This window comes from Ornithorhynchus anatinus, chromosome 17 (genome assembly GCF_004115215.2).
Source record: "Ornithorhynchus anatinus isolate Pmale09 chromosome 17, mOrnAna1.pri.v4, whole genome shotgun sequence".
NCBI classification, from domain to species: Eukaryota; Metazoa; Chordata; class Mammalia; order Monotremata; family Ornithorhynchidae; genus Ornithorhynchus; species Ornithorhynchus anatinus.
The window spans coordinates 2,820,750-2,847,309 of NC_041744.1; the positions used below are offsets into that span (position 1 = coordinate 2,820,750).

At 51.4% G+C, this 26,560-nt stretch overlaps 1 protein-coding gene and 1 long non-coding RNA gene across 5 annotated transcripts; one reads left to right on the forward strand and one right to left on the reverse strand.

Annotated features, from left to right (window-relative positions):
• Positions 1-69: 69 nt before the first annotated feature.
• Positions 70-19,820, reverse strand: LOC103170722 (WAP four-disulfide core domain protein 3-like). 4 transcript variants are annotated; one of them, XM_029081806.1, is made up of 10 exons: positions 19,799-19,820; positions 19,043-19,191; positions 11,568-11,711; positions 8,846-8,995; positions 6,084-6,233; positions 5,455-5,508; positions 3,040-3,189; positions 2,386-2,556; positions 1,455-1,604; positions 70-153 (listed from the first exon to the last, which is right to left on the reverse strand). In XM_029081806.1, coding segments are annotated over exons 2-10 (993 nt in total). In that variant the 5' UTR covers positions 19,044-19,191; positions 19,799-19,820; the 3' UTR covers positions 70-130. The 4 variants fall into 4 exon arrangements, with proteins under 4 accessions (XP_028937639.1, XP_039770380.1, XP_028937638.1 ...); XM_039914446.1 differs by lacking the exon at positions 19,799-19,820 and having other exon boundaries at positions 19,043-19,207; XM_029081805.1 differs by lacking the exons at positions 19,043-19,191; positions 19,799-19,820 and adding an exon at positions 17,688-18,664.
• LOC114817737 lies at positions 5,760-7,896 on the forward strand. The gene is made up of 2 exons (XR_003765595.2): positions 5,760-6,151; positions 6,864-7,896. It is a non-coding gene; the product is annotated as an uncharacterized LOC114817737 (long non-coding RNA).
• Positions 19,821-26,560: the final 6,740 nt, after the last annotated feature.

Below are 26,560 nucleotides of genomic sequence, written 5' to 3' on the forward strand. Positions count from 1 at the left end.
TTGTCCATTTTCTCTCTGGCCCCCCCACCCTGTCCTGGAACAGGACTCCCTCCCTCCCCGCCCCCCCCCCCCCGAAGCCGCAGATCTCCGGCTTCCATGAGTGGGCAGATGGCCATCCCTGGGTGGACGATCAATTGAAGGAGATCCATGGGTCTGGAAAGAGGAAATTCAGTTGAGCTCATGATCAGAGTCAGCCCCTGTTCTGGAGCACAGGGGGAGGGATATGAAAGCTGAGAGCCCCGGAAATCGACGGGTCCACTCACTAACGTGGCTAAACCGGAGGGCAGAGGGGAGGGAAAGAGTTCCAGGCCAGAGGCCAATGGGATGTTAGTGAGGTAAAAACTGTCCTGTGTAGTGGCTAGAGCTCAGGCCCAGGAGTCAAATGGACCTGGATTCTAATCTCAGCTCCACCACTTGCTTGCTGAGGGATCTTGAGCAAGTCACTTGACTTCTCTGTGCCTCAGTTACCTCAGCTGTAAAATGGGGATCAAGACTGTGATCCCCATGTGGGATGGGGACTGTGTCCAACCCAATTTGCTTGGATCCACCCTAGTGCTTAGTACAGTGCCTGGAACATAGTAAGCACTTTACAAATACCATAATTATCATTATTATTGTTATTTCAGTTTCACGAGAAGCAGCATGGCTTAGTGGATAGAGCACGGGCCTGGGACTCAGAAGAACCTGTGTTCTAGTTCCAGCTCTGCCGCTTGTCTGTTGGGTGACCTTGGGGAACTCACTTCACTTCTCTGTGCCTCAGTTCCCTCTTCTGTAAAACGGATTAAGACTGTTACTGCTTTGTGGGCAGGGTCTCCCACCCAGTTATCTTGTATCTCACCCAGCGCTTAGAACAGTGCCTGACACATAGTAAGCACTTAACAAATACCAGTTATTATTCTTCTTCCCGTCCCACCTCTATCACACAGCCCTCCCACCCCACTCCCATGAGTCTCTGCTCCGCGAAGTCCTGGTGACCTGGGTGGGCCCAGGGATTGGACTCAGGGCTCATGGCCACCATGGCAAATGCCCCCAAGTGTCCATCTGTCCACACGCAGTGGACATGAGTGTTTGCCAAGTGGGGTGGAGGGTGTCCCGGTGGGTCACTGGCTCAGGGCTGGCCCGTGGATGGGCCCTGCTTCTCTGGCCTTTTTCTCCCCACGGGGATCACATCCCTTTGCATTCCCCTCCCATCAACCCCCGTCACCCTCATAGTCAAATCGTTCACAATACCAAGAGGTGGGGTTGCAGAAGAACATGAGAATAATTGCGTCTTAAAGGTGCGGGTCAGTCCTGGGCCAGAGGGGCCATGCAGGTCTTCAAAATATCAAGTGCAGCCAGAGGGTCAGCGTGGAAACCGGCATACCCCCCCCCCCAAAAGGGCAAGGCCCCAGAGCAAGTTAGAATCGTCACCCCACTAAAACTGCAGTCCGATCAGACGCTCTTGGGTCACTCACTGTCTGTCACCGCTAACTTGCAGGAACGACCACATCCGTTGCTGCAGCACTTGTGTTTCGGAGGGCAGTACTGGTCTCCTTTGCAGGATTCGTAACAGCTTCCACGGTATCCTTTCGGTGGAGGTGGGCATCTCCCGGATTTCGTGCTCCCTGAACGACAGAGGAAGGATTCCAGAATCCGGGGTTGGGGAAGCCCAGTTAGCCGGAGCCGTCGGTGAGGGAGGGCGGGGTGGACTATATCAAGTTGGGGGTATATACAAGATAACCTCTCCTGAAATGGGATTTACAGTCTAAATAGGAGGGAGAATAGATATTGAATCTCCATGAAGAAACTGAGACATGGGGAAATTGTTAGTTGCCCAAGGTCATACAGCATGCAAATGGTAGATCTAGGATTAGAAACCAGGCCCTCTGACTCCCACACCCATAGCCTATCTGCAAGGGAGGAGGCTGGAGGCTGGGGAGGAGGAGCTAAGGAATCCATCTTCAGATCCTAGAGCCTGGGGACTGGTGGAATGAAATTCCCATGAACCCCCTCATCAGCTGCTAGAGCCCAGGGGCTGATGGAAAATGCCCGTCCCCAGGCCCTGATGACCATTGGTGGCCCATGAGACAGATACCTTCCCTTTTGGGCCTGATTCTACCCAATTTCATGCATCCCCAGTGCTGCCTCCTCCCCTTTTTCACCCAGTCTTCCAGACTGCCTCTCCCCGTACTTCGTGCCTGACCCCATCCTCTAATGCCTGGTCAGCAGAGTGGTCAGCCCCTCCTCCTTGCCCACCCTTGACTTCTTACCACCAAAGCCCCAAACCAGCTCATTGCCTCGTGGCCCGTAGAGACACGGGAGAAAAGAACTCTACCACCTGGCTTCCAGATAGCCTGGGTCTCCAAGCCGGGCCCTTCTATCTGGAACCTGGTCTCTGGCCCTTACCTCCACAGTGAGACTTGCACAAGTCCATGGTCTTAAACCGGTTCTCGTTCCCCTGACAGCCTCCATAGATGAACGGTTCACATTTCTTCTTCTTGGAGTTATAGTAGTACATGGGCATGTGGCCCATACATCGGCCTACCTCCACGGGCTTCTCACAGATACTTCCAGAAGCTAGGCAGGAGAGGGGCGACGAACGGGCATCACTGACCTGTGCCATCTGGGAGCTGTTCTCCAACTCTGGGTCATCTCATTAAGCGATCAAGAAATGGTATTGACTGGGCTCTCACTGTGTGCAGAGCACTGTACTAAGCCCTTGGGTTACACCGTAACAGAGTTGGTAAACACGTGCCCTTCCCATAAGGAGCTTACACTCTAATCTCATCCCACTTAGACCATTGGTCTGGAGGAAAGGCAAAAATAATGGCATTCATTATATGCTTTCTAAGTGCTAAATGCTGTCCTGTCCTACACGAGGCTTGCAATCAAATCGGTTCCCATTTTAGAGAGGAGAAAACTGAGGTCCACAGAGTTTAAATCATCTGTCCAACTAGGAGGCCAGTGCCAGAGCTCGGGGAAAAACCCAGGTTTCCTGGCTTACGGTCTCGGGTTCTTTCCGCTGGGCAACACTGTCTCCCAAAAGGCTGTTTTACTTACCCTTCGTCGTCGCTGGTGCACACACTTGGCCACATCCGCTGCTGCAGCATTTATGCCCCCGAGGGCAGGAATAGTCTCCCCTGCAATTCTGTGAACACTTCCCTGTTGGAGATGGTGGCAGTTTGGGGCAGATACCGGGTCTATGAACCACTGAAACAAACGCACACGAGACTTTCTGAGATCTGGGGTTGGAGACGGTCGGTTATCTGTCAGTCGATCAATCACCAGTATTTATTGAGCGCTTACTGTGTGCAGAGTCCTGTACCAAATGCTTAGGAGAGTATAATAGAAGAGAGTTGGTAGACATGTTCCCTGCCCACAAGGAGCTTCTCCCGAGGCCCTGGGAAGCGGAGGGCTGAGCTGAGTGTCTCCCCCAAGCCCTCAGCCTCTTCTGCCTGCCCCAGCTCCCTCCGGTCGCCCTCACCTGCCCCGTTCAGCCCTATGCCCCCCCACTCTCCTGCCCGGTTTGAGCTGTCCGGCTGGGAGAAGGGAGATCTGGAGAGTCAGGGTGGTGGGTGGTGTGGGCAGGGTAGAGAGAGCTCTCCGGGCCCCCAAGGAATCGGGCAGCTCCCGGGCCTCACGGTCCCTGAATGACACAGGAGGGATTTCCAGATTCCGGGGTCGGGGACATCCAGTTAGCCGGAGCAGTCGGGAGGCAGGCAAGGCGGAGCATCTCCGTTCGACATTTCCTCTTCCCCCGCCCACGTTCTCCCTCAGGGCCAAGCCCCACGCTCCGCTGCCTGGCCTGACCTGTACTGCTGGACCCTCAGCATCCTGTGCCCCCAACCCCATCACCCCAGGGACACTCGTTTCAACCTACTCCCCTTCGTGTGTGTGTGTGTGTTTGAGTGTGTATGTGTGTGTTTATGAGCAAATTAAGTTTTCTTGATGCTTTTTAATAGTTCAGCCTTCTGACTTTAGTATCTAATATTAAGCCAAGGATCAAGTTCTCTTCCAAGTCCCAAATCCGTTCTTCGAACCAGATCAATCCCAGGGAAGGTTCTGGGAGGATTTTTTGTGTTTGTGGGCGTGTTTGTGTGAGGTTGTCACTGTGGTGTTTGTCAAGCAATTGCAAAAGTACTGAGGAAGATATAACGCTATTACCTCAGACACAGACCCTGTCCCACACTGGCCTCATGATTGAAGAGGAAAAAAGAGCAGGTATTTAATCCCCATTTTAGAGGCACAGAGAAGTGAAGTGACTTGACTGTGGTTAGACGGCAGGCAATAGGTGGAGCCCGGATTAGAACCCAGGTCCCCTGACTTCTAGGCCTGTACCCTCTCTTCTGGGCCAGGTTGCTTCCCTTTACATCCATTCAGGGACGAGACTCCTGTCCATTCTGATTCCAGCCAATATTCAGACTCTGACCCTGCCCTCTTCTACGGTCTTAAGCTGGCTGTCTGTGGCCCGACAAACCTCCACAGTTGATATGTTCGTATTTGTCTTGCAGTTTGGAGCAGAACATGGGTATGTATGCCCCCTACATGGGCTGCTATTCACAGGCAATAATAATAGTAATCATTATAATAACATTTATTACAACCTTACTATATGCCAAAAACTATATCAAGTGGGGAAAGCACAAGATACGTATAAGAAGCGGCATGGCATAATGGATAGAGCACAGGCCTCTAAGTCACAAGATCATGGGTTCCCATCCCAGCTCTGCCGCTTGTCAGCTGTGTGACCTTGGGCAAATCACTTCACTTCTATGGGCGTCAGTTACCTCATCTGTAAAATGGGGATTGAGACCCTGAGCCCCAAGTGGGACAGGGACTGTGTCCAACCCGATTTGCTTGTATCCACCCCAGGACTTAGTACAGGGCCTCACATGTAATAATGTTGGTATTTGTTAAGCGCTTACTATGTGCAGAGCACTGTTCTAAGCGCTGGGGTAAACACAGGGGAATCAGGTTGTCCCACGTGGGGCTCACAGTCTTCATCCCCATTTTACAGATGAGGGAACTGAGGCACAGAGAAGTTAAGTGACTTGCCCACAGTCACACAGCTGACAAGTGGCAGAGCTGGGATTCGAATTCATGAGCCCTGACTCCAAAGCCCGTGCTCTTTCCATTGCGCCACGCTGCTTCTGTACAAGCACATGCAGTAAGTGCTCAACAAATTCCATAATAATAATAATTATTATTGATAAAATTAATAATCCACTGGGACAGAGTCGTTGTCCCACTGGGGTTCAGAGTCAAAGTAGGAGAAGAGTTACTGAATTCCAGTGTTACGAATGAGGAAACCAAGGCATGGATATATTGAGTAAGCTGCCCAAGATCATACAACAGGCAAGAGGCATAGCGGGATTAGAACTCAGGTCCTCTGACGCACAGGCTCACTCTCTTTCTGAGAGTTGGGGAGTGGAGCCTGGCTGGGCATGAGAGGGAGAATGAATGGGCACCACTGACCTGTGCCATCTGGGATCGGCCTCTTCCCCTGGGGCCACCTTGTCCCACTGAAACCTGTTGGTTCAGAAGAAGGTCACAGATTATGGTCTTCATTATACTCTTACGAGTGATGTGATAATGATAACTGAGGCACTGTTTAAGCGCTTACTATGTGCCAGGCACCGTTCTAAGTGCTGGGCTGAAACATGCAAATTAGGTTGGGCACAACCTCTGTTCCACATGGGGCTCGCCGTCTTAATCTCCATTTGACCGATGAGGGAACTGCGGCCCAGGGAAGTGAAGTGACTTGCCCAAGGTCACAGAGCGGGTAAGTGGCAGGGCTAGGATTCGAAACCGGGTCCTTCTGACTCCCAGGCCTGGGCTCTAGCCACTAGGCCACGCTATTTCTCAATGCTGGGGTGGATTTGTGTTTAAGGAATCAGGCACCATCTCTGTCTCGCATAGGAATCGGTCCATTTTATTCCAGTTTTACTGATGAGGAAAATAAGGTCTTCAGAAGTTAAATGACTTGCCCAAGGTCACCCAGCAGACCAGTAGTGGAGCTGGGGCTAGAAGCCGGGTCTCCTGTCAGCTGATCCCGGATTCTTTCCACCAGGCCACACCGCCTCCCAAAGGGCCACTCTACTCACTGCCTTTCGTTGGTGGACCGCAGGCCTGTCCACAACCTTGGCTGCAGCACTCCGGCTTCCTTTGGCAGGTAGAGTCTTTCTGGCAATCTTGATCACATCTCCCTTTTTTTCCCGATGGTGGGGGTGGGCAGGGGGGGCGTTTTGGAATCACTGAAACAGAGACAAACAAGACTTTCTGAAATCTGGGTTTGGAGACTGTCGATTATCTATCAGTCGAAAAACCACTGGTATTTATTGAGCAATTACCATGTGCGGAGCACTGCACTAAACCTTTGGAGAGTAAAAGAGAAGAGAGTCGGTAGGCACACTTCCTGCCCACAAGGAGGTTTCGGGCAAGAAGGAGGAGGGTACGGTCTAGAGGGAGGAGCTTCTCCTGAGGCCTGGGGAAGCTGGGGGCCGAGTTGAAAGTCTCCCCCAAGCCCTCAGCCTCTTCTCCCTCCCCCAAGTCCCTCCGATCCCGCTCACCTGCCCCACCCAGCCCTACCCCCCACGTTCTCCTGCCCGGCCCGAGCTGTCCTACTAGGAGAAGGGAGATCTGGAGGGTCAGGGTGGTGGGTGATGTGGTCAGGGTAGAGAGAGCTCTCTGGGCCCCCAGAGAATTGGGCAGCTTCCAGGCCTCACGGGCCCCTGAATGACACAGGACGGATTTCCAGAGTCCGGGGTCGGGGACGCCCCATTAGCTGGAGCCATCGGGGGGCGGGCAGGGTGGACGGTCTCCCTTTGGCATTCCCTCTTTGGCCATCCCCTGCCCCCACCAATCCCGTTCACTTCCCCCCTCAGTTCCAAGCCCCACAGTCCGCTGCCCGGCCTGGCCTGACCTCCCGGACACCACACGGTGCTGATGGGGGCAGGAGGCAGAGGAGTCCTGACCATTGCTCTTCCGGCCAGGGCAGCCCCTCGGCCCCACAGCGAGCTGAGGAGAGCCCTTACGACTTCAGTGCCCCATGTCCTCTGTGTCTCGACCTCTTCTATTATCCAGTTATCTATTCTATTATCCCAACCCCATCTCTCCAGGGACTCTCTCTCTAACCTACTCCCTCTGTGTGTGTGTGTTTGTCACTCTGTCATCGTTTCATGTGCTATATATTATGTTTGGTCTTTGAAAACAGTGGCAAGATAAACAAATTAAGTTGTTTTGACACTATTTAATATTTCAGCCTTTTGAATTTAGCATCTAATTTTAAGCATCAAATTCTATTTCAAGTCCCAAATCTTTGAACCAGATCACTACCAGGAAGCTTCTGGGAGGATTTGTGTGTGTGTGTATGTGTGTGTGTGTGTGTTTGTTTTTCTGGTTGTAGTTAATAAAACGATTATGGTGGATTATGGTGTTTGCTTAGCACTTACTATGTGTCAAGCACTGAGGTAGATATAATGCCATTAGCTCAGATATAGGCCCTTTCCCTCACGGGGCTCACTGTAGAGGAGGGAGGAAGAGCAGGTATTTAATCTCCCTTTTAGAAGTGAAGAAAAGTGAAGTGACTTGCCCAAGGTTAGGCGGCAGGCACTGGTGGAGGTGGGATTACAACACAGGTCCCCTGCCGCCTAGGCCCGGGATCTCTCCACCGTGCCAAGAGGGTTCCCTTTACATCCATTTGAGGACAGCCCCCTGTCTATCCTGACTCCAGTCCACATTCAGACTGTAATCCTATCCTCTTTTACAGTCTTAAAGCAGGTTTCCTTGCCCCGACAGATCTCCAAAGATAAAATGTTTGCATTTGTTTGTCTTGCAGTTTGTAGCAAAACATGGGTATGTCAGCCCTACATGGGATGCTGTTCACAAGCATAATAAAAATAACAATAATAAGAAGAATAATGATATTTGTTGTGTGTTTACTATATACCAAGAACTATATCAAGTTACGAAGATACAAGATAATCTGGTGGGCCCCAGATCCCATCCAACATGGGGTTCAGAGTCTAATAGGAGGAGGACAGGTATTGAATTCCCACTTTCCAGATGAGGAAACTGAGACATGGAGAAGTTCAGTGATCTGCCCAAGATCGTACAGCAGTCAAGCGGTGGAGCTGGGATCAGAAATCAGGTTTTCTGACTCCCAGCCAAGCTCTCTTTGCATGAGCCAGGGGCTGGAACCTGGGCATGAGAGGGAGAACAATTGGGCACCACTGACCTTTGCCATCTGGTATCGGCCTCTGCCTCTGGGGCTGCCCGTCCCCCTGGAATCCATTGGTTCGGAGGAAGGTGACTGATTATGGCCTTCGTTAAAAGTTTACTAGGTGATAGGAAAATGGTATTTGTGACATTTGTTAAACACTTACTATGTACCATGTACTGTAGTAAGTGCTGGGGTGAATATGAGCAAACCGGGTTGGGCACAGTCCCTGTCCTACATGGGGCTCACAGTCCTGGTCCTCATTTGACAGATGAAGGAATTGAGGCCCAGAGAAGTAAAGTGACTTGCCCAAGGTCACAACATATAAGTGGCAGGGCTAGGATTTGAACCCAGGTTCCTCTGACTCCCAGGCCCATGCTCTATCCACTAAGCCACGCTGCTGCTGAACGCTTGGGTTGATTGAAGTCTAAGGAATCAAGCACCATCCCTGTCCCACATAGGATTCACAGTCAATTTTATCCTGGTTTTACAGATGAGGAAACTGAGGTCCCCAGAGGTTCGATGACTCGCCCAAGATCACCCAGCAGGCCAATGGTGGAGCTGGGGCTAGTACCTGAGTCTCCCGGCAGCTGATCTCAGGCTCTTTCCACCAGGCCACACTGCCTCCCAAAGGGCCACTCTACTCACCGGTTTTCATTGGCGGCACACAGATATGGTCACATCCGTTGGAGCAGCACTTTCTCCCGGGAGGGCAGGATTCGTCCCCTTTGCAATTCTGTACACATCTCCCTTTTGTTCTTTTTGGGATGGGTGGGCAGATGCCGAGTTTCGGTTTCGCTGAAACACACATGTGAGATTTTCCAAAGTCGGATGACATCCGGTTATCTATCAGTCGCTCAGACACTGGAATTTATTGAGGGATCACTGTGTACAGAGCACTGTACCAAATGCTTGGAAGAGTACAATGTAACAGAGTTAACAGACACATTCCCTGCCCTCCGGAAGTTTTCGGGCTAGAGGGAGGAGGGTACAGCCTAGAAGGAGGAGCTTCTCCTGAGGCCTGGGGAAACCGGGGGCGGAACTGAGAGTCTCCCCCAAGCCCTCAGCCTCTTCTCCCGACCCCAACTCCCTGCCCCGCTCAACCCTACCCACCATGCTCTCCTGCCCGGCCCTACCGGGAGAAGGGAGATCTGGAGAGTCAGGGTGGTGGTTAGTGTTGGCAGGGTAAGGAGAGCTCTCTGGGCCTCCAGTGAATCGGGCAGCTCCCGTGCTTCATGGCCCCTGAATGACACAGGAGGGATTTCCAGAGTCCGGGGTCAGGGGCGTCCAGTTAGCAGGAGCTATTGTGGGTGGGCAGGGCAGATAATCTCCCCTTGACATCCCCTCTTCCGCCACCGCCAACCTCCAACCGGTCCCGCTCGTGTTCCCTTTCAGCCCCAAGCCCCACGCTCTGCTGCCCGGCCTGACCTGTGTTCCTGGACACCACACGGGATTGATGGGGGTAGGATGGACAGGAGTCCTGACCACTGCTCTTCCGGCCAGGGCAGCCCCTCGCCCCATAGCAGGGGCTGCGGAGAGGTTCTGGGCCCCTCAGCACCCCGTTTTCCCAGGTGCCCCTAACCTCATAACCCCAAGGACCCTCTCTCCAACCTACTCCCCAGAGTGCGTGTGGGTGTGTGTGTGTGCATGTGTCCCTCAGTCATCATTTTATGTGCTATAGATTATGTTTGGTCTTCGAAAACAGTTGCAAAATAGACAAATTAAGTTTTCTTGATGTGTTTTAATATTTCAGCCTTTTGAATTTAGCATCGAATTTTAAGCCGCAGCATCAAATGCTATTCCAAGGCCCAGATCCTTTCTCCGAACCAGATCAGCTCCACAGGAGTTTCTGGGAGGATTTGTGTGTGTGTGTGTTTTAGGTTGTAATTAATAATAATGATTGTGGTGTTTTTTAAGCACTTACTATGTGTCAAGCACTGGGGTAGATAGAATGCAATCAGCTCAGACACACTCCCTGTCCCATAAGGAGCTCACAGTAGAAGAGGAAGAGCAGGTATTTAATCTCCACTGTAGAGGCACAGAGAATTGAAGCGACTTACCCAGGGTTAGATGGAAGGCAGTGAATGGAGCTAGGATTAGAACCCAGGTCCCCTGACACTTAGGCCTCTGATCTCTCCACCGTGCCATGAAGCTTCCCCTTACGTCCATTTGAGGACAAGCCCCCTGTCCATTCTGATTCCAGCCAATATTCAGACTAACCCTGCCCTCTTCAACAGTCTTAAACTGGTTCTCCTTGCCCTGATGAGCCCCCATTTCATCTATGATATGCTTGAAATGATATGAAATGTTTGCATTTGTACATCTTGCAGTTTGTAGCGAAATACAGGCAAGGAAGCCCTACGTGGGCTGCTGTTCACAGGCATATAGCCATGACAATAATGATAATAACAATAATAATAATAATATTTGTTATGTGCTTACTACATGCCAAGCACTATATCTAGATGGAAAGATACAAGATAATCCGGTGGGACCCAGGCCCTATCCCACCTGAGGTTCAGAGTCTAAGTAGGAGGAGAATAATTATTGAATCCCCATGTTACAGATGAGGAAACTGAGACATGGAGAACTTAAGTGATCTGCCCAAGATCCAACGGCAGGCAAGCGGTGGGGCCGGAATTAGACCCCAGGTCTGCTGACACTCAGGCTGGGTCTCTTTCTGTGATCAGGGGGCTGGAGCCTGGGCATGACAGGGAGAACAAACGGGCACTACTGACCTGTGCCATCTGGGATCGGCCTCTGCCTCTGGGGTCGCCTCATCCCACTGAAACCCGTTGGTTTGGAGGAAGGTCACAGATTATGGCCTTCATTAAATGCTTACTAAGTGGTAGGATAATGATAATTGTGGCATTGGTTATGCACTTACTATGTGCCAGGCACTGTATTAAGTGCTGGGGTGAACATAAGCAAATTGGGTTGGGCACAGTCCCTGTCCCACATGGGGCTCACAGTCTTAGTCCCCATTTAATAGATGAGAGAACTGAGGCCCAGAGGAGTGAAGTGACTGGCTCAAGGTCACAAAGCAGATAAGTGGCAGAGCTGGAATTCAAACCCAGGTCCTTCTGAGTCCCAGGCCCATGCTTTATCCACTAGGCTACCCTGATTCTGAACACTGGGGTAACTTGGAGTGTATGGAATCAGGACTATCCCTGTCCCACATAGGACTCACAGTCAATTTTATCTTGGTTTTACTGATGAGGAAACTGAGATCCCCAGAGGTTAAATGACTTGCACGAGGTCACCCAGCAGGCCAGCGGTAGAGCTGGGGCTAGAACCCGGGTCTCCTGGCTGCCGGTCCCAGGCTCTTTCCTCCATACCAAACTGCCTACCAAGGGGCCGCTCAACTCACCCGGTGGAAACTCTGGAGCACAGACTTGGCCACATCCACTGCTGCAGCATTTTTGTGCCGGAGGGCAGGAACTGTCTCCCCTGCATTGGTGTCCACACCTTCCTTTTGATGGCTGGGTTTGGCACGGAGGGGGTTTTGGAGTCACTGAAACACACACACAGAAGACTTTCTGATGTCTGAGGTCGAGCAGGTTTGGTTATCTATCAGTGGAAGAGTTAGGAGGCAGAGCTGAGAGTCTCCCCAAAGTCTTCAGCCTCTTCTCCCGCCCTCAACTCCCTCCGGTCCCACTCACCTGCCAGCTCGGCCCTACGTCTCACGCTCTCCTGCCCGGCCTGAGCTGTTCTGCTGGGAGAAGAGAGATCTGGAGAGTCAGGGTGGGGGGCAGGATAGAGGGAGCTCTCATGACCTCCAGGGAATTGGGCAGCTCGTGGGTCTTATGGTCCCTGAACGACACAGGAGGAATTTCCAGAGTCCGTGATCGGGGATGTTGGGTCGGCTGGAGCCGTGGTGGGGTAGATAGGATGGAGAGTCTCCCCTTTACATTTCTTCTTCGGCCACACCCCACTCCCAACCAGTCCCACTCACATTCCCCCTCAACCCCGAGCCCCCACTCTCCACTGTACGGCTTGACCTGTCCTCCCGGACACCAGGCGGGGCTGATGGGGGCACGAGGGACAGGAGTCTTGACCATTGCCCTTCCAGTCAGAGGAGCCCCTCGGCTCCACAGAGAGGGCTGTGGAGAAACCCCAGCTCCCCCTGCCTCAGGTGTCCCCAATCCCATCACACCAGGGACCCGTTTTCAATCCTATTCCCCTGCGTGGGTGTGGGTGTGTGTCAGTCAATGTTTCATGTGCTCTATATTAGGTTTGGCTTTTGAAGTCACAAAATAAATTAAGTTTTCTCGACGCTCTTTAGTATTTCAACCTTTTGAATTTAGCATCTAATTTTAAGGTACAGCATTAATTGCTTTTCCAAATCCGAGATCCTTTCTCCGAACCAGATCAGTCCTACAAGAGTTTCTGGGAGGATTTTTTTTTTTGGTGTGTGTGTGTTTTAGGTGGTAATTAATAATAACGATTGTGGTGTTTTTTAAGCACTTACTATGTGTCAAGCACTGGGATAGATAGAATGCAATTAGCTCAGACACAGTCCCCATTCCACACGGGCCTCAAGGTAGAGGAGGGAATATTTAATCTCCATTTTAGAGGCACAGAGAAGTGTCTTGCCCAAGATCATGTGGTAGATAATAGTGGAGCAGGGATTAGACCCTAGTTCCCCTGACTTCCAGGCCTGTGATCTCTCCACTGGATCCATGTTACTTTCCTTTAAATCCCTTTGGGGACAATCCATTCTGATTCTGGCCAACATTCAGTCTGTAACCCTGCCCTCTTCTATGGTCTTAAACTGGTTCTCCTTGCCCTGATGAGCCTCCATAAATGAAATGTTTGCATTTCTTTATCTTGAAGTTTGCACCAGAACACAGACAAGGAAGCCCTACCTAACCTGCTGTTCTCAGGCATATAACAATAATGATAGTAATAATATTTGTTATATGCTTACTATATGCCAAGAACTATATCAAGCTGGGAAGATATAAGATAATGAGCTGTGATGCAGTCCCTGTCCCACATGGGGTTCAGAGGCTAAGTAGGAGGACAACAGGTAATTGAACTTCTCCATGCCTCAGTTTACTCATCTGTAACATGGGGATTCAGTGATCTGCCCAAGATCGTACAGCAGGCAAGCAGCGGAACTGGGATCAGAATGCAGGTCCTCCGATGCCCAGGGTAGCTCTCTTTCCGTGAACAGGGGGATGGATCCTGGGCAAGATTAGGAGAACACATGGGCATCACAGACCTGTGCCATCTGGCATCGGCCTCTGAGGTAAAATCACTTGCCCAAGGTCACCCAGAATGCCAGAGGTGCAGCAGGGGCTAGTATTTAGGTCTCCTAACAGTCCTAACTGCGGCGGTCAGTGCTGAGCTCTCTCCACCAGGCCACACTGCATCCCAAAGGGCCACTCTGCTCACTGGTTTTTATCGGTGTCATGCAGACATAGCCACATCCGTTGCTGCAGCACTTTTGCCCTGGAGGGCAGGAATCATCTCCCTTGCAATAATATACACAGTCCCCTTCTATTCCTGGTGGTGGGCGTGGGCAGATACTGGGTTTCTTAATCCCTGAAACACACACATGAGACTTTCCAAAGTCTGAGGTGGGAGAAGGCTGGTTATCTATCAGTCAGTTAATCACTGGTATTTATTGAGGGTTTACTGCATGCAGAGCACTGTACCAAGTGGTTGGGAAAGTATGATAGAACAGAGTTAGTAAACATTTTCTCTGCCCACAAGAAGGTTTTGGTCTAGAGGGAACAGCTCCTTAGAGGGAGGAGCTTCTCCTGAGGCCCTGGGAATCGGGGGCAGAGCTGAGAGTCTCCCTGAAGCCCTCAGCCTCTTCTACCTTCCCCAGCTCCCTCCGGGCCCGCTCATCTGCCCCGCTTAGGCCTATGCCCCACGCTCTCCTGCCGGGCCCAAGCTGTCCTGCGGGGAGAAGGGAGATCCTGGAGAGTCAGTGTGGTGGGTGGTGCGGGCAGGGTAGAGAGAGCTCTCCTGGCTCCCAGGGAATTGGGCAGCTCCAGGGTGTCATGGTCCCTAAACTTAACAGGAAGGATTTCCAGAGTCCGGGGGCGGGGACGTCCAGTTAGCTGGAGCCGTCGGGGGGCAGGCAGGGTGGATGGTCTTCCCTTTACATTCCCTCTTCGGCCACACCCCACCCCCAGTTGGTCTAGCACACATTCCCGCTTAGCCTCAGCTCCCTTTCATTCATTTATTCATGTATTAATTAATAAATTAATTCATTCGTATTTATTGAGTGCTTGCTCTATGCAGAGCACTGTACTAAGCAACTTGGAGACTACAATCTCCCAACATTCCCCCAAATCTGCCCTTTCCTCTCCATCCAAACTGGTACCACATTAATGCAAGCACTTATCTTATCCCGCCCTGATTATTGTATCAGCCTCCTTGCTGACCTCCCTGCCTCTTGCCACTTTCCACTCCAGTCCATGCTCCATTCTGTTTGCCAAATCATTTTCCTTCAAAAACGATCAGACCTTGTTTCCTCACTCCTCAAGAAACTCCAGTGGTTGCCCACCCACCTCCACATCAACCAAAAACTCCTCACCATTGGCTTTAAAGCCCGCAATCCCCTTGCCCCCTCCTACCTCACTTTGCTACTCTCCTCCTACAACCCAGCCCACACACTTTGTTCCTCTGGTGCTAACCTTCTCACTGTACCTCGATCACACCTGTCTCGCCGCCGACCTCTTGCCCACATCCTACCTCTGGCCTGGAACGCCTTCCCTCCTCATATCAGACAGTTAATTGCTCTCCCTGACTTCAAAGCCTTATTGAAGGCACATCTCCTCCAGAAAGCCTTCCCTGACGGAGCCCTCCTCTCCTCTTCTAATAATAATAATAATAATAATCATTATGGTATTTGTTAAGTGCTTTCTATGTGCCAGGCACTGCCCTAAGCGCTGAGCTAGGTACAAGGTAATCAAGTTGTCCCACATGGGGCTCACAGTCTTAATCCTGATTTTACAGATGAGATAACTGAGGCCCAAAGAAATGAAGTGACTTGCTCAAGGTCACCCAGAAGACACGTGGCGGAGCCGGGATTAGAACCCACGATCTCTGACTCCCAAGCCTGTGCTCTTGCCACTAGGCCATGCTGCTTCTCTTCTCCCACTCTCTTCTGTGTCGCTCATACTTGCTCCTTCATTCATCTTCTCTCCCTTCCCCAGGGCACAGATATATACATATCTGTAATTAATTAATTTCTCTGTTTATATTAATGTCTATCTCTCCCTCTAGATAGTGAGCTCACTGTGGGCAGAGATCATGTTTGATGTTATATTGCATTCTCCCAAGAATTTAGTAAAGTGCTTTGCATAAGGTAAGTGCTCAATAAATATGATTATTACTATTAATAATAATAATCAAATAGGACAGTAAACAGACACATTCCCAGCCCACAGCACACTTATAGTCTAGTGGGAGAGACAGACATTAACAGAAATAAACTACAGATATTTACATAAGTGTTTTAGGGCTGGGAGGGGGAGATGAATGAAGGGAGCAAGTCAGAAAGATGCAGAAGGGAGTGGGAGAAGAGGAAAGGAGGTTTAGTCAGGGAAAGTCTCTTGGAGGACTTTGGCTTTGAAATAAGGCTTTGAAGGGAGGGAGACTAACTGTCTGTCAGATTTTAGGACGGAGGGCACTCAAGGCCAGAAGCAGGACCCTGGGCTAGGGGTCGACGGTGAGATAGATAAGATTGAGGTACAGTTAGAAGGTTGGCATTAGAGGAGCGAAGCGTGCGGGCTGGCTTGTAGGAGGAGAATAGCGAGATGAGGTAGGAGCGGGCAAGGTGATCGAGGGCTTTGAAGCCAACGGTTAGGGATTTTTGTCTGATGCAAAGGTGGATGGGCAACCGCCGGAGTTTCTTGAGGAGTAAGGAATCATGTCCCTGAATGTCGAAAAATGATCTGGGCAGGAGAGTGAAGTAGGGACTGGAGTGAGGAGAGACAGGAGGCTGGGAGGTCAGCAAGGAGGCTGATGCAGTCAGGGCAGGATAGGATAAATGATTAGATTGACGTGGTAGTAGTCTGGATGGAGAGGAAAGGGCGGATTTTAGCGATGTTGAAAAGGCGGAACTGTCGGCCTGACCCGTCCTCCCGGACGCCACACGGGGTTGATGGGGGCAGGACGGACAGGAGTCCTGACCATTGCTCTTCCAGCCAGGGCAGCCCCCCCAGCCCCATAGCAGGGGCTGTCGAGAAGCCCCAGGACCCTCAGTGCCCTCTGCCCTAGGTGCCCCCAACCCCATCACCCTAGAGGTCCTCTCCTTATCCTACTCCCCTTTGTGTGCACGTGTGTATGTACCCAAAACCAGGATGGGTTGTTCCTTAACTTTATTTCATGTGTTTTATTAATGATAGTACTTATTTTTTACGGTATTTGTTAAAAGCGTTTATTATGTGCCAGAAACTGCTCTAAGTGCTGGGGTAGGTACAAACTAATCAGGTTGGACACAGTCCAGATGCCACATGGGGCATACAGTCTCAATCCTCATTTTCAGATGAGGGAACTGAGGCACAGAGAAGAAAGTGATTCGCCCAGGGTCACAAATTGGACAAGTGGCAGAACTGGTATTTGAACCCAGGTCCTTCTGACTCCCAGGCCTTAGCTCTAACCATTAGGCCATGCTGTGTGCAGAGCACTGCACTAAATGCTGGGAGGGAATACAGAGGTGGGAATTAAAGGGTCCCCGGCCCTCACGGAAGTGGGGTTCAGATACCAGTTGTAGACAGCAGCACTAACCCTTAAACTGAACTGCCTCGAAGCCACAGCTTTTAGATCTTAGAATGTAAATCCGTGAAATCACGATAATAGGTTGGGGTGGAAAGTCCCGACTCTTACATTAACTAGGAAATGGGAACTGGTCCTTCTCTGCAGATCTCTTGGCTCTGGATTGTAATTCGACGGGAGACAACTGAGAGCCAAATCCTCTGTCCATCCTGGTTGCAGGCTATGGTACCAGTTTTTTGTGTTTCTTTTTAAGTGTATTTGTTAAGCGCTTACCATGTGTCAAGAAGTGTTCTAAGCGCTAGGGTAGATACAAGTTAATCAGGCTGGATACAGTCCCTGACTCTCAGTTGAGTAGGAGGGAGAATTGAAAACTCAAATTGCAGTCGAGGAAACTGAGGCATAAGGAAGATAAGTGCCCCAAGGTCACACAGCAGTCAGGTGGCAGAGCAGGGATTAAAACCCGGGTCCTCAGTCTCCCAGACCTGGGCTCTTTCCACTAGACCACAGCGCTTCCCGTGATGCTGTCCTGGAATTCTGACTGGACCACTCCGGCTGATGAACAGACATTTGTCCGCTGGCCAGCTGAGGAAGGAGGCAGGGAAGGATGAAGGGCAGGGGATGGAGAGCCTAGAACTCTGCCCCAGCACTGCCCCTGTCCAGGCTCCCTGTGTCTGCTCTGGAAACGCAGCGTCCCCTGTAGGAACAAAAGCCCCTCCCCTGCACCCGGCCCCCCATTCCCCAAACTCACGACCTTGGACGGGGCTCAGAGCCACAAGGGCCACGAAGACGAAGAGGCCTCCGGACTTCATGCCGCTGCTGCCGCGGAATCTGAGGATCCCGGCCGAGCGCGGTCACGGTTTAAACCCTTGGCCCTGGGAGGGGCTCGGCGGGCGAGGGGTTGGCACAGATGGACTCCTGGGTTCAATTTCACAATCAAATATGTTGCTTGTGTCAGCCGGTTTGGGGTAGGAGCCAAACCACAAGGTCCAGGGCAGTGGCCCCAAGGACGAAACTGGTCGTCCACTCTGCCCGACCACAGGCTGGCCCAGGGCACCGGGAGTGGGAAGACTGGAGTCTCCAGGCCTGGGGCACCAGGAGCGGGAGGATCGGAGTCTCCAAGCCCAGGGCACAAGAAGCGGTAGGACCGGAGTTTCTAGGCCCAGGACACCAGAAGCAGGAGGATCGGAGTCTCCAGGCCAGGGGTTGGAGCGCCGAGCCGCTGGGGAACGGCTATTCCAATGGGGAGAAGGCCTTTCCTTCCCAACGCCAGTCTCTTCTGCCTTGCCGCCCAGTCGACCCCGGCCCGCAGCAGTTCCCTTCCCCTGAGGTGGCCGGTTGGGGTGGGAGGGGCCTGGGAGACCCCCACCCATCTGCAGGGTCTGTAGCTCACTGGTTAAGCCTGGGGCCTACCGCAGGGGAGGGTTCTTGTCCTCAGTCCTGTGGGGTGAACCTCCCCCCATCTTTGGGGAGAAAACTCGAGTGATGGGTAGCAAAGGGGCAGGTGCCCTTGGACTCAGAGGGCAGGTGGGGCGACCAGACCCGGCCGGAACCTGGGAAAGCCAGGGACCCTCCCCTTCTGGGGAGGGAATATGTCTCCCCGTCTATAACTGTCTCCTGCTGACTGTTCCCCAGTGTCCGATCCAAGCCCCGCCACTCAATCAAACAATTGTATTTATTGAGTGCTTAATGTGTGCAGAGAACCGTACTCAGTGTTTGAGAGAGTACAATATAAGACTATAACAGACACATTCCCTGCCTACAAGAGCTTACAGTCTAAAGTGAGAGGCGGACATTAATAGAAATAAATAAATGACTAATATGGACACAAGTGCTTTGGGTTTGGGAGGACGAGGAATAAAGGGAGCAGGTCAGGGTGATGCAGAACGGAGTGGGAGAGAGGAAAGGAGGGCTTAGTCAGGGAAGACCTCTCGGAGGAGATGGGCCTTCAATAAGGCTTTGAAGGCGGGGGGAGTAATCGTCTGTCAGATATAAAAGGGGAGTGGGGGGCATTCTCAGCCAGAGGCAGAAAACCCTTGCAGGCCAGGAGGTGTCCAAATCAGCCTCCTCGTGGCTTTTTCCCAGTGCTTGTCAGTCAATCATACTTACTGAGCGCTTTCTGGTTGCACAGAGGTCCCGGGAGAGAGGGGCGCCATGTTACCCATGGTTCAGTACAGCAGGCTTGCAGGGGTGGGTGCTAATTAATTAATTCATTCATTCAATCACACTTACTGTGTGCAGAGCACTGTCCTAATCTCCTGGGAGAGCACAAAATAACAATCAGCAGACACATTCCCTAATAATAATAATAATTGTGATATTTGTTAAATGCTTACTATGTGCCAGGCACTGTATTAAGTGCTAAGGTGGATATAAGTAAATAGGATTGACATAATCCCTCTCCCATGTGGGGCTCACATCGAGGAAGCCCTCCTTTCCTCTTCTCCCACTCCCTTCTGTGTCACCCTGACTTGATCCCTTCTTCCTCCTCCTCGATTCCATTTATCGGGGTGCCTAATGGGAACGGGAAGGTGAGCCCAGCAGAAAGGGCCTGGGCCTGGTGGTCAGAGGACCTGCGTTCTAATTCTGGCTCTGCCACCTGCCTTCTCACTAACCTTCTCACTGTACCTCGATCTCATCTCTCTGGCCGCCAACCTCTGGCCCACATCCTGCCTCTGGCCTGGAATGCCCTCCGTCCTCATATCAGACAAACAGTTGGCTCTCCCTCCCTTCAAAGCCTTTTTGAAGGCCCATCTCCTCCAAAAAGTCTTCCCTGTCTAACCCCTCCTCTCCTCTTCTCCCACTCCCTTCTGCGTCATCCTGACTAGCTCCCTTCGTTCACCCCCGTGCCCAGTCCCACAGTACTTATGCAAGACGTAGCGGAGAGAGCCCGGGCCTGGGAGTCGAGGTCTTGGGTTCCAATCCAGCTCCGTCACTTGTCTGCGGTGTGGCCTTGGGCAAGACACTTCACTTCTCTGGGCCTCATCTGTAAAATGGGAGATAAGACTGTGAGCCCCTCGTGGACAACCTGACAACCATGCATCTACCCCAGCACTTAGAACAGTGCCTGGCACACAGTAAGCATTTAACAAATACCGTTATTATTATCTCTGTAATTTATTTATTTATTTATGGATAGTATTGTCTGTCTTCCCCTCTAGACTCTGAGCTTGTTGTGGACGGGGAGTGTGTCAATTTATTGTTATATTGCACTCTCCCAAGTGCTTAGAAGGGTGCTTTGCAAACAGTTAAGTGCTCAATAAATGCGACTGAGTGAATGAGTGAATGCCTGCTATGTGACCTTGGGCAATCACTTCACTTCTCTGGGTCTCAGTTCCTCATCTGATAGATGGCGATTCAATACCTGTTCTCCCTCCTACTTAGACTGTGAGCCCCAGGTGACCTGATTATCTTGTACCTACCCCTGTGCTTAAATACAATGCTTGGCACATAATAAATGCTTAACAAATACCACAATTATCATTGCTTTTATTACACAATCCACATAAAATATACAATCGCTGCCCTGAAGGAGCTCGTAATCAAACGGAGGACAGACAGACACTACAGGGATAATAGAAGAAACTCCTTGTGTACTTTGATTTACCCCACGCACCCTTGTACCGACATTTATTTTAATTCATCAATGTGTACATCACATGCATGTTTATTGGAGTTTTCAACTGGTCATTCGGCCGCTTTCTTTGTTCAGAAGTATTCATGCTACTTCCCACTTTAAACCTTGTTCTTTTGCTAACTGCATGACACAGTGTGGTCTACTGCTCCCATTAGATGAAAGATTCTTGAGGGCGGGGATTATATGTAGACCTGCTAGTTAATCAATCAATCAATCAATCAATCAATCAATCGTACTTATTGAACGCTTACTGCGTGCAGGGCACTCTACCAACTAAATTACCGTCCTCTCTTGGTTCTCTTCCTGTCTCTCCCATCCTGCTAGTATCCCACCGCTACAACTTCTGCTGTTACTTCTCAAGAGTTTAAAATAATAATAATAATAGTTATGCTATCTGTTAAGTGCTTAGTATGTGCAAAGCACTGTTCGAAATGCTGGGGTTGATACAAGGTAATCAGGTTGTCCCATGTGGGGCTCACAGTCTTCATCCTCATTTTCCAGATGAGGGAACGGAGGCACAGAGAAGCGAAGTGACTTGCCCAGAGTCACACAGCTGATAAGTGGCAGAGCCGGGATTAGAACCCATGTCCTCTGACTCCCAAGCCCGGGCTCTTTCCACTGAGCCACACTGCTTCTCCAACTCACTGTGGGCAGGGAAGGTGCCTGCTCTATTGTTCTCTACCAAGCGCTTAGTACAGAAGCTTCATGGCGCAGTGGATAGAGCACGGGCCTGGGAGTCGGAAGGTCTTGGGTTCCAATCACGGCTCCGCCACTTATCTGCTGTGTGACCTTGGGCTTTCCTTCTCGGGGCCTCAGTTACCTCATCTGGAAAATGGGGATTAAGACTATAAGCCCCACGTGGGACAACCTACCTTGTATCTATCCCAAAGCTTAGAACAGTGCTTGGCACATAGTAAGTGCTTAAGAAATACCATAATTATTATTATTACAGTACACTAAACGCTCAATAAGTACAATCGCTGACTGACTGAACACAACTATTATAGTAGAAGCCAAAATGGGAGTGAGCATCTGTCCAGGTGTGACGGTAACGTATTTGGGAGCGAATGACCGGACGGAAAACTGTGGTCGGGTGGCGGTCATTCCCGCCACGGTTCAGCCCTTTCCTTCCTCCTCCCCGCGTGTCCCTTACCTCGGTTTGCGTGTCCCGATGTGACCGGTGGCAGCTGGACGCCTCAAAGCCTTGGGGTGACTCCCCGGAGCGTCGCTAATAACGCTCAGCCCTTTAACGTCTGACTCTCTGCCATTGAACCAGTCCCGGTGGCCTGTGCCAGTCTCGACCAAGATCTGGTCACCGCTTGCTCACAGAGGCGCGAGGTCATCCCCACTGAGCTCAAGCCGGAGCTTGGAGAGGCGACTCCCTTATTTATTTTCTTTATGGCATTTGTTAAGTGCTTACCATGTGCCAGGCATTGTACTAAGTACTGGGGAAGTCACGAGGTTGGTCACAGTCCATACCCCACGTGGGGCTCACGGTCTTAAGCCCCATTGGCAGATGAGGTGACCGAGTCCCGGAGAAGCAAAGTGACTTACCCAAGGTCACACAGAGCAGACAAGTGGCAGACTCGGTAGTAGAACCCAAGTCCTTCTGTGCACTCCAAAAAGCCTGGCCCTTGGTTGTCTTGTTGGTTGTTTGCAGTACATGTGTACACAAGAGTTGAGAATGGGCATAAATAAACAAAGAAGGGCAACTTGACACAGTTCAGTGGGTGGAGAATTCGTTGAGCAAAGCCTATTGGAGGAAGGCTTTGAAGAGGGTTTTGAAGCGGGGGTGGGAACTGAGCATTTGGGGGTGGGGGGGAGTTCCAGGAAGTGGGGAGAACATGACTGGAAGGTCAGAGTGGGTGAAATGAGATCAAAGTAGATTCACATGTGGGCTGAATAATAAAACAGAATAATGGTGGTATTTGTTATGCCCTTATTATGAACCCTGCCCTGTGCTAAGCCCTGTGGCCGGAGGTAGGCGGCGAGATAGGTGAGACGGAAGTACAGTGAGAAGGTTGGCATTAGAGGAGAGAAGCGTGAGGGCTGTGTTGGAGTGGGAGAGTAGCGAGGTCGGGTAGGAAGGGGTGAAGGGATGGAGGGCTTAAAACCAAGGATGAGGACTTTCTGTTTGATCAGAGATGGATGGGCAACCGCTGGAGTTTTTTGAGGAGGGGGGTGACGTGTCCTGAACGTTTTTGTAGAAAAATGATCTGGGCAGCAAAGTATGGCCTGGAGTGGGGAGAAGACGGGGGGCTGGGAGGTCAGCGAGGGGGCCGATGCAGTAAGCCAGGTGGGACAGGATGAGCGACTGTATTAGCGTGGTAGCCGTTTGGATGGAGAAGAAAGGGCGGATTTTAGCGATGCCGCGAATGTGGGACCGGCAAGATTTAGTGTCTGTTGTGAGACCTTGGACAAGTAGCTTCCCTTCTCTGGGCCTCCGTTTCCTCATCTGTAAAATGAGGCTTAAGACGGAGAGTCCCGTGGCCTGTGTCCAATGGACCTAGTCTGCAGCACCAGACACCTAGGAAGTGGTTAACAAATAGTCTAAAAAGCAAATTCTGGGACTGGGCTGCTTTTTCCTGAGTCCACCCTGGTTGCAGATGAGGCCCCGCGGGGGCAGGAGGGAGGTTGCCGGGGGCTGCGGGTCAGGGGTCAGAGGTCAGGGTCAGGGGGTGGGGGCAGGACTGCGGGACCCAGTGGGCTGCCCACAGGCCGGGGAAGGGGCCGGGCAGGAGGACGAGGAGGAGGAGGTGGCAGAAGCGCGGGGCTCCGCGGGGCTCCATCCCGCCTGCAGATGCCACCCGGGACAAGGAGGGCCTGGCAGCCACCCTCCTTTATGCCCGAGGCAGGAGGTGCCAAGGCAGGGGGTGAGGCTAAGATGGGCAGGATCCGTGAAAAGTGGGCCGGCCACACCGCTCCCCGGCCACACCGCTCCCCGTTGCCCATCAACCCCCGTACCAAACAAAAACTCCTCACTCTTGGCTTCCAAATTATCCATCCCCTTGCTCCCTCTACCTCACCTCTCTTCTCTCCTTCGCCAGCCAACACCCTCCTGTCCTCGGCTGCCGCTCACCTCCTCACTGGGCCTCCTTCTCCTCTGTCCCGCCTGAGAAGCAGCTTGGCTCAGTGGCAAGAGTCCGGGCTTGGGAGGCAGAGGTCATGGGTTCCGATCCCGGCTCTGCCGCTTGTCAGCTGCGTGACTTTGGACTTCTCTGTGCTTCAGTTCCCTCATCTGTAAGATGAGGTTAGAGACTGTGAGCCCCATGTGGGACAATCTGATCACCTTGTTCCTCCCCCACCCCCAGCGCTTAGAACAGTGCTTTGCACATGGTAGGCGCTTAACAAATACCATTATTGTTATTATTATTATTGTTGTCCACCCCCGGTTCACGTCCTCCTACCCCTGGCCTGGAATGCCCTCCCTCCTCACATCCGCCAAACTAATTTTCTTCCCCTCTATCTGTTGCCTAATTATACTTTCCAAACTTTTAGGACAGCGCTGTGCACACAGCAAGCACTCAGTAAATACGACTGAACACTGCTCCCGGCCACTAAGAGCTCACCTCCTCCAGGAGGCCTTCCCATACTGAGCCCCCCTTCCCCCTTCCCCTCCCCTCAGCACTGTGCTCATTTGTATATATTATTTATTACCCTATTTATGTTGTTAATACTGTGTACATCCCCTTAGTTCTATTTATCGTGAAAATGTTGTCTTGTTTTTGTTTCGTTCTGTTTTGCTCTGCCGTCTGTCCCCCGTTTAGACTGTGAGCCCATCACTGGGCAGGGATGGTCTCTGTTGCCAAATTGTACATTCCAAGCGCTTAGTACAGTGCTCTGCACATAGGAGGCGCTCAATAAATACTATTGAATGAATGAGCCTGGAGCCCCGCCCTCTGCTGGTCCAGCGCCCCCTGCTGACAGCCGGGGAGCAGCCGGGGAAACTTCATCGACATCGACACTGTACTAAGCGCTTGGGAGAGGACAGCACTACAATACGTAGACACATCCTCTGCCCACAGCGAACTTTCAGTTTAGAGGTGGGGAAGCAGACGGTAATAGAAATAAATGATATATGGATATGGACATAAGCAGCGGGGGCTCAGTGGAAAGAGCCCGGGCTTGGGAGTCAGAGGTCATGGGTTTGAATCCAGACTCTGCCACTTCTCAGCTGTGTGACTGTGGGCAAGTCACTTCACTTCTCTGGGCCTCAGTTACCTCATCTGTAAAACGGGGATGAAGACTGTAAGCCTCATGTAGCCTGATTACCCTGTATCTCCCCCAGCGCTTAGAACAGTGCTCTGAGCATAGAAAGTGCTTTACAAATACCAACATTATTATTATTATTAAGTGGTGTGGGGCTGGGAGGGGGGATGAAAACAAGGAAACAAGTCAGGGCGACGCAGAAGGGAGTGGGAGAAGAGGAAAGGGGGGCTTAGTCAGGGAAGGCCTCCTGGAGGAGATGGGCCTTCAATAAGGCCATGAAGGGGGGAGAGTCATTGTCTGTCGAATTTGAGGAGGGAGGGCATTCCAGGCCAGGGGCGGGATGTGGGCGAGAGGTCTGTGGCGAGATAGATGAGTTCAAGGTACAGGGTTGGCATTAGAGGAGCAGGGTGTGGGGGCCGGGGTGGAGTAGGAGAGTAGAGAGGTGAGGTAGGAGGGGCCGAGGGGATTGAAGCCTCTAAAGCCGACGGTGACGGGTTTCCGTTTGATGTGGAGGCGGATGGGCGACCGGTTCTTGAGGAGTGGGAGAAACGGCCTGAATGTTTTAGTAGAAAAATGATGCAGGCAGCAGAGTGGATTCTGGACTGGAGTGGGGAGAGACAGGAGACGGGAAGGTCAACAAGGAGGCTGAGAGAGGAGATGGAGGAGGGGGACTACATCGCTGGCCTGGGAGGCCTAGAACTTGTTCTTGGCCACAGGGGCCAGGGAAATGGGACTGACCTAAGCGGAGATCATCCGGCACTGATCCATCTACCCAGCACAAGCAGAGCGTCAGAACAGTCTGCCAAACAGAGGCATATACTCATTACCTTTGGGAAGCAGCGTGGCCTAATGGGAAGAGCCCAGGCCTGGGAGTCGAGAGGACCCGTGTTCTAATGCTGGCTGACCCACTTGCCTGCTGGGCGACCTGGGGCATAAGACCTGATTAACTTGTACCTACCCCAGCGCTTAGAACAGTGTTTGGCACATTGTAAGTGCTTAATAAACATCTGGTCTTGTCTTATGCCGTCAAGTCGTTTCCGAACCCTAGCGAGACCACGGACACATCTCTCCCAGATTGCCCGGCTCTCCATCTGCAATTATTCTGGTAGCCTATCCGTAGAGTTTTCTGGGTAAAAATACAGAGTTGGTTTAGTATTGCCGCCTTCCACACAGTAAAACAAACATCATTATCATCAGAACTGTCTCCCCCGATTAGACCGTAAGCCCGTCAAACGGCAGGGACTGTCTCTATCTGTTGCCGACTTGTTCATTCCAAGCGTTTAGTACAGTGCTCTGCACATAGTAAGCGTTCAATAAATACTATTGAATGAATGAATGAATGAATGAATGAATAAGAAGAAGAAATCTAGGCACCAGTGGGACTGTCAAACCAAGGCTGAGTAGAAGAAACAAGAGCAGAAAAAGTCAGAACTGTGGGGACTTATAGTCATAATTAATTATGAGGGGGATGATAATAGTAGTAATAATAAGGATAATAATAATAATGATGGCATTTGGTAAGCATTTACTATGTTCCAGGCACTGGACTAAGCACTGGGCTGAACACAAGCAAATCGAGTTGGACGCTGTCCCTGTCGTATGTGGGGCTCAAAGTCTCAATCCCCATTTTGCAGATGAGGTAACTGAGGCCCAGAGAAACAAAATGACTTGTCCAAGGTCACACAGCAGACAAGTGGCAGAGTCGGCACTAGAACCCATGACCCTCTGACTCTCAGGTCCATGGTCTATCCACTATGGCATCCTATTTCTGCTTGATACTA